This window comes from Schistocerca americana, chromosome 2 (assembly GCF_021461395.2).
Source record: "Schistocerca americana isolate TAMUIC-IGC-003095 chromosome 2, iqSchAmer2.1, whole genome shotgun sequence".
In the NCBI taxonomy this organism is placed as follows: Eukaryota; Metazoa; Arthropoda; class Insecta; order Orthoptera; family Acrididae; genus Schistocerca; species Schistocerca americana.
Genome location: NC_060120.1, coordinates 505,035,782 through 505,055,133, shown reverse-complemented (window position 1 = coordinate 505,055,133; position 19,352 = coordinate 505,035,782). Strand labels below are relative to the sequence as shown.

The 19,352-nt window shown below is 40.2% G+C and overlaps 1 protein-coding gene across 1 annotated transcript in view; it reads right to left on the bottom strand.

The window, feature by feature from the left end:
* Positions 1-105: 105 nt before the first annotated feature.
* The window catches only part of LOC124595160 (esterase E4-like), a 93,082-nt gene continuing 73,835 nt past the window's right edge, over positions 106-19,352 (bottom strand). Inside the window, exons 7-10 of the mRNA XM_047133770.1 lie at positions 13,919-14,088; positions 4,854-5,007; positions 702-831; positions 106-527 (exon numbers count right to left, since the gene is read on the bottom strand). Of these exons, the coding sequence (XP_046989726.1) occupies positions 344-527; positions 702-831; positions 4,854-5,007; positions 13,919-14,088 (638 nt within the window). The 3' untranslated portion in view covers positions 106-343. The remainder of the gene's footprint in view (positions 528-701; positions 832-4,853; positions 5,008-13,918; positions 14,089-19,352) is intronic.

The following is a 19,352-nucleotide window of genomic DNA, read 5'->3' as shown; positions in this document are numbered from 1 at the left end:
CGCGACATGCGGCCAATGATGATAGCTTACCAGCTGCAAAAGAATTCTCATTAAAGCTTCAGATTTACGAAATTAGGCTACAATCACATGAAATCTACTGCGATCTGTACTACCTACAAAAACAGTTTATTTATTTTTTGTAATGGTTTACAAAATTATTTATGTATATAGTAAAGTAACGAAGGAATATTTTCGATAAAAATTACTCCATAATTCGATATACTGCACCAAACAGGGACTGTCTTGAGCCCTGAATACAAATGCAGATATTGCGGTCTTTTGCTCCATAAAGGCGCGATTTTCCTCTTCATTGAGCATTATTGACAACTTTTGGTGTGTGAGGCTACGTAGATGAATTAACACCAGCTTTCTTTTTATGCAGCGCATTCCAGAAATCCATCCTCTCTTTGAACAAATTTTCCTTGACTGCAAGTCCATCGTTCGTTATCTCCAGGTACTGGCAGTGGTCCGCACTCACCGCAGGCCAAGATACAGAGATAATCTCGTCGCCTCCTGGTGTTGGATTCCTGAAAACGATGAGAAATTGCACAATGTAACTACGAAATCGCATCTTAAACGCATAACAAAAGACGATTATGTACCAGTTCATAAGAGAAAAAAGTAGGCAGTCAAACCAGAAAAAATATCTGTACTCAATATGAAAAGTAAATAAGGAATAGAAATAAGTGTAAGTAGTTCACCCAGTCTTAGCGAAATTGGTCCAGAGTTTAGTCATTCTGGCGATGACTCTTCCCTCTACAGTATTCGGTGCACTGGGCTTGAGAAGTCCAAAGCGAAATAGGTACGGGATATCATCACCGTGACTCGCTCCTGGAATTAAAAACCACAGTCACTTCTTTAAGCTGCTGTCTGTTCCACATAATGGTGAAACACGATCGATCAGTGCCGCTAGGTAATACAATTCATGTGGAAACTCACCCAGTACAGTAACCTCCTCTCACATAGGTGTATATTTGTTTATCCTCAAAGCGATTTATTTTTACTGTCTATCTGGCAGCGCAAAGTTTCACAAAAAGGAATGCTTCTCGGATTACTATAAAACAATTTGCACTGGAATTTTAGTATGAAATTGTTTTACGCCCTTGATTTCTGTCCTTTCCCTGTGGAAAACGACCACCTCAACTGAGGTAGACCTGCACTGATGAGGGACGGGTGTACGATTTATACAGAACAATGGCTTTTCTCATACAACTTTCCTTCCACTCAGCTTTTAGTGATTTATTCACAATCTATCTCGAAACAACTCTGGCTTTATCGTCAGGTACCTCAGCACCGTTTCTGTGTGATGTACCACAGCAAGTACATCCTATTTACGCGTCCCTTAAACCCTTGTTTCGTAACTACATACCACAGGCAGGTTTCTAATTATTTTTGTGGACTGATGAATCTGTGCAACAGCGAAATAGAACTGTTGCTTTCTCGTGAATAAATTGAAAGTTTAAATTTATTTATGCACTTGTCAAGTGAGTTAGTTACAGTTTTCATATTACAAACAATTATACCAAATGCTTTCACTTTCCCTTTTTTCTAGGCAAAAACATGAGCTCAAGTCCAGGAACTAGAAAAGAAAAAAAATAATAGCCATGTAAACGATTAGTAGAGGCTTACGGTAAGCTTTTCATTTTCATGGACTTAGTTATGTACCATTAGCTTGTTTCACTCATGAGAATGAAGCGCTATTAGATATATCGTAGCGGAGATCTCAGAAATATTTGTATGTGTTCGAGGGTATGTAAAAGTCCGTACCAAAAGAGGACAAAAAAGTTTTGATCAGTTATGAAATTTTACGAACTATATTGCAGCATAGAGAGACAAGCACGTGAGAATTTTAAAAAAATTAGTGGATAGCAGCTTTAATTATAAATCATACCTATTCCGCTGTGTTGATGATGCGTTACAGAGATGCTAGATTGTTTACTATCACCCTGCTGGTTTTTGCTCGAAGGAATAGTAATGGCAGAATATATCACGATTCAGCAATGAAACACATACACGCTTTAATATTCCAATTCCATCGAGATTAATTTACGATGAGAATGTCAGCCATTTTCCATATTATTTTATTGCGGATCAAACGCCATTTTTGTCACACTAGTTAATGAGACAATACTGAGGAAAATTAGGTAATGTGAAAGTATTTTAAAGTTCAGCAGATAAATAAAGACCTTTGAATGTGCGTTTCCAATGGCGTCAGAGAAAAATATCAAAAATTTATTTAACCTGCTTCCCAAAATGGCACTTAGCGTTTATAAACTGAGGAACTCGTGTGTAGCACTCCATTTAATCACAAAGAAAGTAGCTCCCAAGCCACCCGTGGCCAACTTCCGTCAAAAACGAGTTCCATTTGAGTAGCTCAGTACGCTGAGGGCCTTGGTGTCTAACCGCTCACTCGGTGATAATAATTCATTCGGTTTATTGTCAATATAATACTGTGAATGTTGGCTAGCCAGGTTGATGATTAATTTAAGTTATGCATTAACTTGTTAAAGTAGAATATTCATCGTGAACTACATGCCAAGTAGGATCACGTTACAGCAGAGGTTGTTCCAGTGGAACGTGATCTGTTGACAACATACCAGCTATGCACCCTCTGCCGGTAGCCAATAGGAGCCATCGGAGAGATATCACGTGGTGTCTGTTGGTCGCCATTCAAATCCTCGTTTCCAGGCGCAAAATCTGTCTAGCCTCGGCTGTCACCTAGCAATGACGTGATTCTTCTCGTATGTCTTTGTTCGGACTTTATTCCGACCTAAAATTAGCTTCTACTGATCTTGGAACACCTGCTCGCGCCTGTCTCTATTCCGTACAGTGAATGTATGTCTCTTATTTTTAATCGACGCTTTCGTTTAAAAATCGTTTCAGATATGCATATCCTCCTAAATCCATATCAGGTCATCCCTGTCTCTGTGCAATATGCTGCTATTGCAGTTAAGCCGGCCGAAGTGGCCGTGCGGTTAAAGGCGCTGCAGTCTGGAACCGCAAGACCGCTACGGTCGCAGGTTCGAATCCTGCCTCGGGCATGGATGTTTGTGATGTCCTTAGGTTAGTTAGGTTTAACTAGTTCTAAGTTCTAGGGGACTAATGACCTCAGCAGTTGAGTCCCATAGTGCTCAGAGCCATTTGAACCATTTATTGCAGTTATGTCGTACTGGGAATTCTCCCACACCAGTGAAATGGTTGTAGTACTGAACGTATAATGTGTTATCAATAGAATTAATATCCGCTAGCTTCTTTGACTGCGCATGTGAACTCTAACTTCATCATAACACTCTAACTGTTTGGAGAAATACAGCGAAGGCTTACAGGACAAAGAGTAACGCAAGCAAGCTGTTGGTGCCATACGGGGGAAAACGATCTAACGATCTGCTCAGCTGGCTGCATCTACAATGACCTACTTTAATGTCTTCCAAACAAGATGAGCATTAGGGACGATTAGATTTTTGTCAACAACGAGGTTATTAGAGAGGGTGCATAAGGTCGGATTGGAGGAAGGGAAGAAAATGGCTATGTCCTTTTCAGATACATCATCCCTTCACACACTGTTTTCGATTGAAGAGAATCACTGCAAATTATTATTAGTCTGGATGGGGATGGGGGCTGTTCTCGCAACTGTGCATGTGGTAGACGAATTGTACGCAATATTCCGTCTAAGATTTATAAATTCTATAGGTGCTCAGTATATTGCCTAAATCAATACATTGCCTAAACAAAGCACGTTTGAGAACACACTTCGTTGTTGCGTATAGAAGAAATATTCCTCTGGCGAGAATATCGTTTTCTTTTGTACGTGCTCAAAATAATCTATAGTTAGGACTTGCGAAGAGATGGGATAAAGAGAGGTACAATGTGTGGGGAAGAACCAATATGGAGCGCAATGTTCCGTCTCTTAATGTTAAAGCATCGCTGCTGTAAATAGTGCGCTTAGGTAAGATATGACTGAATGAAGTGCTGCAGAAATAAACTGGCATCGGCGAAAGAGGAGAACGGATGGTATGTAAGAACTTTAGACAGTAGGTTACACTCGCCGTCTCACGCTAAGAAGCAACAACAGTGGTGTATTATCAGAAGAGAGTACATGTTTCAGGTGTCCTATAGACAACAGTTCTGTTGCGGTACTAGTGAGAGGTGCAGCACACTACGGGAGTGAAATGATCCTGAACTAGAAACGTAGTACAAATTTTAAGTACGCCAACTCGTACGGTTCTTGTGAGCAAAACGTCTAAATTGCCTACAGGTTCACCGTGGAACACTGGCAGTACATCGCGACCAAATGTTATGTCCATCCAACAGTAGGGAAATTGTACCAATAATTTGCCCGAGATCGCAAAAGCGTGGGTGATTCTGAGCCGAAAGGAAAGAAAATCTTGCACCATTATGTTTGCATCTTTTCGGCAAACTGACAGAACTATGGGGGAAAGAGATATGACAATGATGAGGACGTTCGCACAGCGGTTTTTTATTGGCTTGTCTACTACACTGAAAAATAGTGTCATGTATTGTCTCCCTTTGACGTGTACTCCAGCAATCAATAAAAGTTACTCAGTTTATCGTAATAAGGTCCGACTTACAGTACTTTCTGTCGTACACTCATAGTAGCTGGAGATTAGAAGTCCAGAGGTTTTACATTCTTGTGGCGAAGTATCCCAACGCGGAAACGTACAACACAGGGCTGCTTTCTCCCTCTCTCTCTCTCTCTCTCTCTCTCACTCACTCACACTCAAACACACACACACACACACACACACAGTTATAAGCCGAAATTGCAATATCGATGACAACTGCGCCGTTTATTTACCAGATGATAAAACATTATTTTATCCTGAAAGCAATACCTTTGTATTTCGAGGCTCCGAACATCTTCTTCAAAATGTTGAGCTTCGTGTCGACATCGAAGAGATAGAAGTAGACGGGTGGCGCTGCAGAAACTGAAGCATGCAGCCTGGCGACTTCCAGCGCTGTGTACACGAAAAAGGAGTCTCCTCGTATCTGTAACACATGAAAACACACTGATCGCGTTGTTGGTTGGTTTGTTTACGGGAGGAGACCAGACAGCGACGTCATCGTTCTCATCGGATTAGCGAAGGACGGGGAAAGAAGTCGGCCGTGCCCTTTCAAAGGAACCATCCCGGCATTTGCGGTGGTGGTGGTGGTGGTGGGTAGTGTTTAACGTCCCATCGACAACGAGGTCATTAGAGACGGAGCGCAAGCTCGGGTTAGGGAAGGATTGGGAAGGAAATCGGCCGTGCCCTTTCAAAGGAACCATCCCGGCATTTGCCTGAAACGATTTAGGGAAATCACGGAAAACCTAAATTAGGATGGCCGGAGATGGGATTGAACCGTCGTCCTCCCGAATGCGAGTCCACTGTGCTAAGCACTGCGCCACCTCGCTCGGTCCGGCATTTGCCTGGAGCGATTTAGGGAAATCACGGAAAACCTAAATCAGGATGGCCGGACGCGGGATTAAACCGTCGTCTTCCCGAATGCGATCGCATTGTTTCGCAGGACTGAGGTTTGCAGTTTCTCATAGGTCAAGGAAATTCTGTAATATACTTAGAAGTAAGTATTTATCATCGTAAACTGTTTGTCATCAGCAGTTCATATTTTCATCGTCACTGTCTCAGTGACCCTGTTTGCTGGAAACCTCATCGTGTAAATTGCCATGTGTGAAAAATACTCTAAGAAAAAAAAAGTTTAAGACGACGAATGTATCATTAACTACTGCCGTGTGTTTAACTCCCATCAGGGTCCGTCAATTTTGCTCGGGCACTAGCTGTGTTGAGGATTGTGGTAGCACACTTTTACTGGATATGAAAGTGCAACGCCTGTCATGAGGGCAAATTGTCAAATTGTTTGAAAGTAAACCTCATTAAAGCTAGGTTTACCACTCTTCAGGAGAAAGTAACTTTCATAAATAAATTATAAGTAATAAATTAATTAATAATGTATTTTTTCAATTTCATATCCTAATACATTTTCGTTGTTTTCATCGTTCATGTTTTAATTTTCTATTTTAACACACTTATTAAAAAATACATTTACCTTGATTAACAACTTTTTCTCAAATATTGCTTACACCTAACAGTAAAGAACGTCGCTCTTTACTGAAAACTTGACTAAATTCAATTTGGTTTTCAGTAAAGAACGTATTTGATACAGTGTTGATGCAAAACAAACGATTGCTTGTATCATTTCTCAGTACTACTTTCATTTATAATAGTGGCATATCAGTTGTTTATGTTTTTAGTGCTAATTACGTTAACAGCTGATTGCGGGAACAACATTGGTCCATGTTTTTGTGATTCTGAGTTAAGTGTTTATTTCCCTGTTCAGACGCTCCCTCTAGCTAATTAATGCAGGAATAACATTTTTCTAACACTCTTAGTGGAAGAAATGAGATTCCGAAGTTACGTCAGAGGAGAAACAACACCTGCCGATGTCTAGTGCTATTTCTACGACCATCGCTCGCTAGTATGCCGCCTGATATTATCTCCTTACTGCTGCGATTTTGCGATGTTAGACACCATGATGGAATGTATGAATGTAGATGATGGCGGTGTAAGTTTAAAGAGGAAAAAGGTTTAAAGAATGTTTAGTATCAACGTGGAATCATAGAAAGGTCGCGAACTAAGGATTTAGACTACAGAAACTACAGTGGAAAGTTAGTTTCAAAGAAAAATATTGGTGAAGATTCAAGTAAGTAATGCTATGATAATGGAGGTTAAGTATAATTAAAGAAGTAAACTAATAATTTATTTTATTACTGAAGTATCTCTATGATTTCCTGCATGTAGTCCGTAAAGGTTTGGAAGAATTCTTGAAGAGGAAAGAAATGAAATATTTTCACGTTTCTATGACCTGGCATCAAAGGATGCACACTATTCTTATCTTCAAGGATTGACTTATGTAGGTAAAATTTTTTGAAGGCGAGGAAGAGTACCGGAAGGAGTTAACTGCAAACCAAGGTGCAACAGCTTTCAATATTTCATTACTTCCAGCACTGGACGATAAGAGGTGTGCAAGAAAGTTTTCATATGTATCCTTGGCGTCACAAGCCAAAAGGTCCGGAGGATAACCAATCTACTTTCTTGTGAAAAGTCCACTTCTGATTAGAGGGGTAAAAATACATCAGGAAATCAAATCAGCGATGCAGAAATAAGTATGGTTATTGATATCATAAATTCCTATCCCCTAAAAACTTACTCATTATGACACCAGGGGACATTTTTACTTAGGTAGGCAACTGAATGTCAACATCATGTATGAGCACTTGAAAATACGGCGTCCCAAGCAAATAATGTAAAATATGACTTTTATCTGAAAATATTCAAAGAAAGGTTTTCACTTACATTTCGTCGCTCCCAAGCTGACGAATACGGAGCTTGTGAAGTGCTTAAAAATAAATTATAAACAAAATACTGAATGAAAATCTGAAGATGGTTCTGCTATAGAACTGAGGGACCATAAACGCTGGGCTTCAAAATTTTCTTCTCATATTCGTGAAGGAAAAGAAATAATGTTAAAAAGAGGGTGATGTTGCAGGTACTGCCATAGATTTTATGTACATCTGTCCCTTCCTAGCGTGCCAGTTCAAGAAGCATGCTACTTCTGGCAACTCAATTTTTGTGTTCAATATCCATTATCTCAAAACAGGACATGGAAAATTGTATATTTACGATGAAGGTGTCGCAAAAAAGAGTCCTGATGAAGTCTGTGCTTGATTTCAGACAAAATGAGTTGCTACCAAGCAAAAACTTTCATAGACGTATTTTAAAATGGGTAACCAAGGGAATAATAAGAATAAACCTATCGTAAGGTTCCTATGGCAGTTGCAATTTCCAAGCGTGGTTGCAGGGTGATGTTGCAGGTACTGCCATAGATTTTATTTACATCTGTCCCTTCCTAGCGTACCAGTTCAAGAAGCATGCTACTTCTGGCAACTCAGTTTTGGTGTTCAATATCCATTATCTCAAAACAGGACATGGAAAATTGTATATTTACGATGAAGGTGTCGCAAAACAGAGTCCTGATGAAGTCTGTACTTGATTTCAGACAAAATGAGTTGCTACCAAGCAAAAACAAGCAAATATGCTTCCCGGTCAGTGGCCATTCGCTCCTCCCATGTGACAGGGACTTCACGGTCATTAAGAAGAAAATCTGATCTGTCGGCAGGATTTATAGGACACAAAGTTTGTAGTACTTGTTCTTACTGCAAGTACCTTACAGAAATACCAGGTTAATGTTGTTTCAACAGACAATTATAGCATTCAGAATTGGTGGCCGGAAAACTACAAACTGAGTTTCCTGTCTTAAGAATAAGTGAACAGTAAAGTACTCCCAAGAAATAAGAAATAATCTTTCACTGAATAAGAATTCATGGAATGTGAATACAGAAGTGGGTGTAGTGGAAATGTGACAGTAAACTGCACATTGGAGGCCTACTGAGGCACCTTTCTCGTTTACTTATTGATTAAAACGCAACAGTGGTTCTACCCACTCCTGCATCATACGAAAACTGTGTTTCATTAACCGCCAATAAAAGAGCTGGCTCCAAGAAACTGGAGTGACATATCACTGAAGAGCACACTTACTCTTACAGAGCACTCTATAACTGAGTTTTAGTGGTCTGTAAAGATCCTGACAATGAATAAGAAATATGGGGATAAGCAATACTTTACCAAGCCTTCTATTTCATTGACTGTATTCAGTAATTAAATGTTGGTGTTCAGAACTTGTATGTAAACTTAAAAACAGTTTGAAATTGAGAAACAATAAAGCTGGTGTTCAGAACCTATCATGTAGCCCCATAATACAAGTTTTTGTATTCAGATCAATAAATTTTTAAATAAACTGATGAGTAACATGGAACTGCATTTGTGAAAAGCAACTGATTTCAGGAACGACACATGTCCACCAAAATTACGTATGAAAATAACTGTATAATCACGACGTTGAAAATGGTGTCTGTATATCACCAGAAAATGTATCTTACAAAGTATAAGTGAACTGACAAAGTCTCAAATAAACATAGTTTTCCATTTTTCTCGAAAGCAACAGGCATGGAATAGCGCTGTTTCTGCAAACAATGATTCTGCGACTGGAGTTGGATTGAAATGCTCCTCTACGTAAGTATCGCCGTGAAAAGTTTGAAAAAACCTACATACAATACTTGAATATTTGTCTGCATAGAAGTGATTATGATTAGAAAATGCAGTTTCAGTTTGTTCAAATGGTTCAAATGGCTCTGAGCACTATGGGACTTAACTTCTAAGGTCATCAGTCCCCTAGAACTTAGAACTACTTAAACCTAACTAACTTAAGGACATCACACACAGCCATGCCCGAGGCAGGATTCGAACCTGCGACCGTAGCGGCCACGCGGTTCCAGACTGTAGCGCCTTTAACCGCTTGGCCACACCGGCCGGCTTCAGATTGTTGATCGCTGTTTTATGTTCTCAGAATTACCGGTTTCGGGCAGTTCAAATGGCTTTGAGCACTATGGAACTTAACTTCTGAGGTCATCAGTCCCCTGGAACTTAGAACTACTTAAACCTAACCAACCTAAGGACATCACACACATCCATGCCCGAGGCAGGATTCGAACCTGCGACCGTAGCGGTTGCGGGGTTCCAGATTGTAGCACTTAGAACCGCTCGGCCACAGTGGCCAGCTTTTCGGGTAGTGACACCTATATTCTGATCTGTTAAAAAACATGTAAAGTAAATGAAAACTGGGATGTGATCCTTCGTTTACAATATTACAGAGCTAAAGGGTTTCTAGTTATTTACAGTACCAACGTTTTAGACACAGCATTCACGTAGTAACAGGATAATCGATCTCAACGAAAATATTGGCAGTTCAACTGTAATATACTATAGCCAGCTCATATGCTGTAGCTTTATACAACAAATTTAAAAGAAATTTCATTGGTATAAAAAGGCCTTAGTGCTACTGAGAACAGAAATAAGTGACCGCTTCCGCTCACATACACACGAAATATGCTTAGAATATAAATCCCTCACACCCAAAACAGCAGTATAAGCGGTCCGCATGGAAAACCGCGTCTTACCACGGAAAATATTTGAATTATTACCTATTAAATGACTAAGACAGGAACTTTGGAAAAACAAAGAAATGAAATTTCGATATAATAGAATAAAAAACACTTCTATGTCAATGTCATGACTTATTGCTACATTTCACTCTTCTAAAATAATTGCTCAATTTGAACAAAAAAAGTTTTCTACTGGCCTAAAATTCTTACACAGCTATTAAGTCTTCGAAGTGCAGGTGTCAGATTTCAATGAAGTGGCCAGAGCAGAAGATAAACAGAGAGATATGCGTAAGTACAGGCCTATCTAACAATATGTTTGGTAAAAGGCAGGTTATGACACTGACATACCAGTATCATCATCTCAAAATGTAACTCGTGTGGAGTTTGGTACTGGCCGGCTTGAATTCAGAACGAGAAAAACTGTATTTAGTGAGCTGCGCATATTGTTCCACATTGCTTTGACCACTTCATTGAAAAGTCACAATTGTACTTGGAAGACGCAATAGCCATACAAAGTCTATTTTGCAGATAGCGCAACTATTACAAGCAGGGGTAAATTTACCAACAACTTACAACAGAATATGTGTGATTTTCGTCCTATTATATCGATATTTTGTTCCTTTGCTTTACAAAAGCTCCTCTCTTAGACCTTAAACAGATTATCAGTCTAATACCTCTCGCGGTAAGATGCGTGTTTTTGCATGGGAATGGCTCTTGCCAGTGTTTTAGTTTTGTCTAAGCACATTTTCGTGCGGTTATGAGCGTTCGAGGTCACATTCTTTACGAGTGCTCTCTATACGTACTAATGGATTTAAAAATAAAATCTGGAGATAATTGGTGTAATAAACATTCCAGAATATTTAGGCTAAGACACTAAAGAGATTTTCCTAGATTGAAAAACATATTTCATTAAGGGGTATCAGTTACAAAAGTCTTAGGATGTCCGCCCCTTCTTTTGCATTAACTCGTCGTTGAGGGAGCTACATATAAGCCAGGCCATACTGACAAGGACAGGGCACCCAGCGAAAGAGTCCCTGAGATCATAATTAGACATCTCAAAAATTAAGATCGATAGGCGAGTGCTACAAACGATACGTTTATTGTGAAAGCTGTAAGAATTTTATACGGAAGTTACGAAACTGTTCGAAAAGCTGCTACCAGCTGGCTCTGTTACTGCAATGTGTAGTGCCTATATACAGTGCGGCGCAGCTCAAAGGGAGCAGTTCCATCGCTGAAACGTTGAAGCAGGCTAGCGAACCGAAGGAAGAGGTTGAAATCATGTATTCCACTGATCAATGTGTTTCTCCGTTACTGGAGTTCTTCAGATTAAAACACAGTCCTATAGCAAAAACAGTTTTCAAACACGACTGAATGTTCCAAAATAAAACATTCGCAAGCTCTTCGCCAGATTTCGACGGACAGGCTGCGCGGTTGATGATGTAGCAGGGGATGTTTGCTCCAGGGAAACTATTGTTTAGTCCTATAAATGTCGCCAAGGTTTCTGTGATTATTCAGCGAAATCCAATGAGAATAGCCAGAAGAATTGCAGCAGAGATTGGTTCGAAGCGTTCCAGCACGCAGAAAATACTGAGACGGAGCCTACCCATGTTTCCACTTAACATCCAAAGCTGTCAGACCACATCTGTACAAGCCGTGCAAGAGACAGCTGACTTTGCAAACCAAATTTTGACAATGATTCATAATGATAGATTTGATGTTGGTGACATCCGGTTCGCAGATTAAGTATTTGCACCTGAATGGCGGTGTGAATATACAAATTTTAGCGATTTTGGTGTTCCGAAAATCGCTATTTGTGTGAAGCGAAATCACTGTTTTCTCCAGGGTTTACCATTTAAGTTGCGGTGGGCAGCACAGGCATTATTGGCTCTTTTCCAATGCGAGAAATCATCACTAATGAATGTGACGTTGCAATTTTGGAACAATATATCGCCACACAGCTATCTTTACAGTTTCGAAAAGGTACGGAGTGGTTCATGAAAGATGAATCCAGTTCACATTGCAAGGGACAGGTGCTTCGTTCTCTCCAGGAATACTTCGGAAATAGAGTCATTGCATCGGATTTTTGGAAATTTACTTGTGCATGGATGGAATGGCCTCCAAATTCACCCGATCTGACTCCTTGGGACTACTTTAAGTGGGGCACATCTAAAGACACTGCCTACTGGAACCGTCTCAGCACGCTGGGCGAGATCAAATCGGCGATCTGAGTGACATCTAAATCCATTTCTGTCGAGACACTGTAGAATGAGATGGCAATTTCATTGTTCGTTTGCACCACCTCATTACTGCGAGTGGTGGACATTCCGAAACGGTTGTGATGTGGTACAATAATTGCTTGTTGAGAAGAAGTTTAGGTATCCACGCCAATACTGTTAGAACTGCACAGTGTACAGTGCCATGTGTTAGCAGTTTTCCGAACTATTTCGAAACTTCTGTATGACTTCTGTACAAAATTCTTACAGTTTTCGCAATCAACATACGTTTATTGCACCCGTCTATCGATCTTAGTATACGAGATACTTAATTTTGAAGTCAAGAACACCGTCACTGGACTCCCTGTATGTCTAGTTTTCAACATGATTATGATTGCCATGATTGGAAAATACTAAGACGATTTCTTTGAAGAAGAATGAGAAAACTGATAGAAACTGACTGTAGGGAAGACTGTTTAGGATTCCGGAGGAATGTAGGAATACTCAAAGAAATACTGACCCCACGACTTATCTTGGAAGGCAGGTTAAGGAAAGACAAGCTTACATTTATAGCATTTGTACACTTAGAGAAAGCATTTGACACTGCTGACTGGAATTCTCGCTTTGAAAGTCTGAAGCAGCTGCGATAAAATGCACGTAGCGGAAGGCTGTTTACAAAATGTAGAGAAACCAGGCAACAGTTATAAGAGTTGAGGGATATTATTTGAAAAGGGAAGGAGAAAGAGCTGTAGCTTACCCCGATGTTATTCAATCTGAACATTGAACAAGCAGGAAAGGAAACAAAAGAAAAATTTTATGTGGGAACTTAAGTCCAGGGAGAAGAACTAAAAAATTCGTGGTTTATCGATCGCAGTGTAATTCTGTCAGAGACAGCAAACGGCGTAGAAGAGCAGTTGAACAATATGGACAGTGTCTTGAAAGGAGAATATAAGATGAACATCAGCTAAAGGGAAACAAGGATGTGGGACGTAGCCAAATTAAACCAGGTAACGCTGAGGGAGTTGGATCAGGAAAAGAGACACTTGAAATAATAGTTGAGTTTTGCTGTTTGAGCAGCAAAATAACTGATGATGGCAGAAGTAAAGAGGAGATATACTGTACACTGACAATCACAATGAATGTGTATCTGAAAAAGAGAAACTTGTTAACATCTGAAAAAAGTATGGAATGTAGAAAGGAAGTGAAATATTGATGACGAACGGTTTAGACAAAATACTAGAGACTTTTGAAATGTGATGCCACTAACTAATGAGGAGTTACTGAACAGAAGATTACGGGAGGGGGGGGGGGGCGGGTAGGGGAAGCAAAGAAATTTGTGGCATAACCTGACTACAAGAAGGAATTGGTTGTTCGGACAGGTTCTGAGAAATCAATGAATCACAAATTTAGCATTGGAGGGAAATGTGAGGTAAAAGCAATAGAGGGAGACCAAAAGGTGACTAAACGAATTCAGAAGGATGTAAGTTGCTGTAGTTATTCGGACATGAAGAGGCTTGCATAGCATAGAGTAGCATGGACGGCTGCATTAAACCACTCTTCGGACTGAAGATTACAGCACAAACTTGATCTCATGGTAACCGTCTAAGAACCGCTTTGCCAGTTCTGCACGTACCTGCGTGTACTGCAAGAACGTGTCGTCGCCTAGCGGCCGGTCTCCCAAGTAGAAGCGGCGGATTTCTTGCGCGGCCGCCCGCCTCTCTTCCGGTGTCGCGGCTGCCGTGGGCGGAACCAGCAGCTCGAAGTTGGCGTCCAGGTCGCGCCACGCGTCCTTCTTGCCCAGCACTGCCGGAAATTCAAATGTTTGATCGTATTTCCACAGTAAGTGAGTAACATTGGCGCCGTATACCGGCCCTTAGAAACGGCGAATAGAACTGTCACAATAGTGTGCAACAATAGTGTGCAACAATAAGAATGCAGTGGGAATGTATTCACATCTGTTGGACGAATGTTATGAAAAGAAACACTCCAAACCGACATTTCACGCAAGTCACATGCAACGGAAATCTGTATCGCAACCATCCCTGTGTGACATGTTTATAATTATGTATTATTTATATTTTAGGACAATTAATCTGTAAAAGACACCACATGTCATAAAGAAAGCGTGTAAACCGTCTGAGGATGAATCACAACGATTCGAAATCGGTAACGGTACCCCTTGAATAAAGGAACTGAATGTAATTTGTGCTGGTTGCTGTCCTAACACCATCTACATTTGTCTTCAAACAACAGCCACGGTCTCCATCATGTCATCATATGCCAAAATTGCATGTCACAAGAGATACCGAAGATTCCTGCGCCCAGCGAATGTTGTGACAAGTCTCCCTTTTCCGCGCAACTACATACTGCGTGCGTCACATGCAATGCTACTGATGTGTAAGCTGCGTTATGAAACATTAAACAAAGCAAGAGCAAAAAACTAATAAAATACTAAAATTTTATATTTTACGTTTTAAATTTTTTGAAATACAAGTGATCTAAAGATTACACAAAAGTTAACGGTCATCGTATCCTAAGATCATGAGGCAAACAGACAATTCTGTGTAAGGTAACAATTCTGTAAAAGTGCGCATCACCAGAACTACCAAGATACAAGGGTCCACATTGAAAACTCTGTCACGTAAATAAAAAATAAACAGAATGCGTTTTTAAAAACATGTGTCATTGATAAAAATAAGCGCAACAACGAAAACCATTATTAACATCCAGATGGAAAAGTGGAGTGCCTATGTAGGATTAGGTGGCCACTCCCCGTCTACCACACACTGCTAATAACTGCGAAAGTAATCACAAAGACAACGCCGGCGCAAATACTGTAAGGTGTAACGTATATGCTACCAATATGTAACGTAGCTACAACAAATATGCCTATGTTCTTATGTGAAAATAAATTCGGTGAACAACCTGAGCCATCACTAAACGCCGGTCGGGGTGGCCGAGCGGTTCTAGGCATTACAGTCTGCAACCGCGCGATCGCTACGGTCGCAGGTTCGAATCCTGGCTCGGGTATGGATATTTGTGATGTCCTTAGGTTAGTTAGTTTTAAGTAGTTCTAAGTTCTAGGGGACTGGTGATCTCAGAAGTTAAGTACCATAGGCTCAGAGCCGTTTTGCCATATCAGTAAACGGAACCTAGCTGTATACCACTGTGTGTGTGTTATATAAGTGTCAGTGTCCTTTAAGCCCTGAACAGATCGTCACATCAAAAACTTAAAACTAACATTTGATAAGCTATCTGACTATATTTGAATAAGAATTTACAAGTGATACGGAGTCTGACTTGTGAAACGGAATTTACAGAATCAGAGTACAAGTTTTGCACTCACCTCTTTAGATGACTGCCTTTTTCCATGTGGTTTATAGCAATTCCCAGCAACATGCAGCAGCAGCGGCTAAAGCTTATTGTTACTAAAAACGAATTTAATAAAAAGGAGTTGCTTGGGTCCTATTAATTACTAAATAACTTGTGAGAAGGGATTTCATTAATTAAGTCTATTTTGAACTTCAGAAACCATTAATAGACAATGACAACAATAATAACATAGGTATCAATAATGGCCGACTGCCAGACTAACAGATTATTTAAATTTCAAAGCTACATTAACATTAAATAACCACAGCATATTTATTAATTAGATCTGAAGAATAATTATTATTATTTGGAGGATAAGGAGGCTTCTTTATCCGACAATCAAAACACGGGATTATTACATACTCGGACTAACAATCACGAGCCAAACCTGCGTTTTACGCTATGCTTGCGAATTTTACCTTTAATTCCGTTTTCAAGCGTAGTTAATGTGCCGAAATTGCTCCCCCTTAAGTGGGATAAGTTCTGCCATCACCGACGTGAGGGCAGCGTGACACATCATCTGTCTTCAAGCTCTCTACCGACACTACTACTTCCACTCTCGCAGATAGACCTCATCTCGCAACAATGCTTAGAATCACGCTCCCATGTTTCGCCCTCAGAAAATTACTATCGATATCTAAGTGCTTACACAATGCAAAGAATAGCGTTAAGCTGACTATATTGTTTTGAATGTAATGGCGAGTTCTGATACACTCCTTACATTGGTTGGTGCATACTGCTACTATTCGAGTTTACATGAAGTCGTTTTGTCATTTGGAAATCGTGAGTGCAGCTGTCGACGCTAGAAAATGGAGTGCGAAGTAGAGAAATCGGAAAATGTCCGACATATTCTTCTGTTTGTGTTCAATAGGTGGGTGACAGCATCAGTGGCAACCAGAAACATTTGCGCCGTGTATGAGGATAATGTCGTTGGACAAGCACGGCATGAAAATGGTTCTGTCGTTTTGAAGAGGATCGTTTTCACTTTAGTGACTCTCCACGTTCAGGAAGACCTGCGGGGTTTGATGAACATCGATTAAAACCATTAACCCACAGTGGTCCATGTCAGTGTACTCGAGAACTGGTAAATGCGATGAAATGTGATCATTCCACCATCCTGCCACATTTGAATGCAATGGGGAAGATGTACGGGTACGGCAACTTCTAGGCCAAAATCACAAAAATCAGAGGGTGATTTCTACTTGCTCCGCTACGGTCGCAGTTTCGAATCCTGCCTCTGGCATGGATGTGTGTGATGTCCTAAGATTAGTTAGGTTTAAGTAGTTCTAAGTTCTAGGGGACTACTGACCTCAGTTGTTAAGTCCCATAGTGCTCCGAGCCATTTGAAACATTTTTCTACTTGCTCGTCGTCACTTGGCTCGTGAACAACACCGACCATTCCTGTCCTGTATTGTCACTGGTGACGAGGAATGGTGGTGCCTTTATGCTGACATAACGAAAAGAAATGAATCACCTACTCACAAAAGATCATGCTACGCTTCTGGAGCAACGATGATGGTGAACCACCACTGTTATACTTATTGTCAATAACTGAGATGTCTTGCAGATGCAGTACACGAGCAACGACCCGGAATACCGCATGAAGTGATACTACTCCATGATAACGCTCAACTGCATTCTGCTAGACCGACAAAAATGCAGATAAAAGTGTTGGGTTGCTTTATTCACCTGACCTTGTACCCTCAGAATTTTTCAGCTTTCCCGCTCTTTTGTCGAACAACCTTCAAGGAACTTAGTTTCCGGATGAAAAAAGCTCTCCGAATATGGTTCAACGAGTGCTTCACATCTAAACCACGTAGTTTCTAGAGACATGGAATCGAAAAGTTAGCCCAGCGCTAACAGACTGTTGTAAATAGTCAAGGAGAATTGTTGATGGCTAAATTCTCTGTAATGTATATCTGTTGTGTATGGAGAAACGCTAATAACTTGTGCATATGCCTAAAGTTCTCACTTTACCCATATAACATATCTTTTGACAAAGACTCTAGGAGTGAACTCTCGTGCCTGGTTAAATAATCCTGAAGGAACATGATAGAAACATTGTCAAATGATATTCCTGCTTGTGGACTGCCAAGTAGCAGCTACTAGTATTATTTCAGTTGCAATGTTTGCGACTTCATGTCAGCTCTATTGAAAAATGGTTCAAATGGCTCTGAGCACTATGGGAGTTAACTTCTGAGGTCATCAGTCCCCTAGAACTTAGAACTACTTAAACCTAACTAACCTAAGGACACCACACACATCCATGCCCGAGGCAGGATTCGAACCTGCGACCGTAGGGATCGCGCGTTTCCTGACTGTAGTGCCTAGAACCGCTCGGCCACTGCGGCCGGCCAACTCTATTGAATCAACAGAAAAAAACTATTAATTTTGGTTGTACCTATGTCAAAGCGAAAGCTTGTAAAAAAAACATCTTTAACACAGTGATGATATATCAATTTTTGCTGTTGGATTATTGTTATATCTGAGAAATATGCAACACCAGAATTTCTTCTTCTTGTTCTGGCAGTGAGGTGACATAGATTTAATGTGTACCAGATATATATTATTGCCAATAAAAATTAATGTTGTATTTTAAACATGTTTTGTTGTGTAAAATTACAAACCTGTCGGCTCCTCTGTTTACATTAAATAGGGCAATTAATTTTTAGGCGTTTAAATTAAGTTGGAAGCGGCTGGTTTGTTGACGCAGTGAACGAGGGCCGTAAGTGTTTTGTCGTTAGTTATTTTATTATTAACAAGTCGAGCCTGCATCTTACCTCTAAATCGGATTCAATTTTTACAAAACTATTTCTTTTGTACGAACGTTATCTACTTGTACGGCCATTCGTCACAAACCGACAACGCCGTTTTGGCCTTATGCTAATATTCATTTAGTCCAATAAAGGGAATGAATTGACTTCGTTCGAAGTAAAAATGAAGAAAGCTACAATACTTTCAATTGCAACTGAGAATAGTTGCACTTCCCCTTTGTTATTGCCTGTGGAGAGTGTATTTTTGTTTGAGACTTTATGATACTTTATAATCTGGAAAATCAATGAACCAAAGGAACCACTTCTCTCCATTTTCTTGAAACTTTTACATTTTTATTAATGGTTTGTTGCTCTCGTTGCATCGTAAATGTAACTCTTTGACTGGTTTCTAGTAGCAACTCTCTTGCTATATTTATGTTATGATTTCCCTTGTTCCATAGAATGCATGTGAATTCCTAAGGACCAAACTGCAGGTCATCGGTCCCTAGACTGACACACTACATAAACTACCTTATGCTAAGAACAGCACACACACCCAAGCCCGAGGGAGGACTCGAACCTCCGGCGGGGGGAGGCGCGTGGTCCCTAACTTGACGCCTCAAACCACGCGGCCACTCCTCGCGGCTCAGTTCCCCTTACAATTCTCTTCCACAAGTCCAGTATAGAGACCATGCGACGATACTGTAATTTCAGTCTTTTTTATCGTACAAATTTTTTTCTAACGCTTTGTCAAAATTTACTATGTTTTAAACGTTTTTATTCGTTTGGCAGAAGAATGGAGTATTGGAACCGCTGAAAATCCACCTCCTGCAAATATGAGGCGAGGGGCGTGAAGTAACAACAACTACAAAAAGAACGATATAATTCATTGGTATATTTTATACCATTTATTTTCAGAACGGATTTAACTTGAGGTTTTAT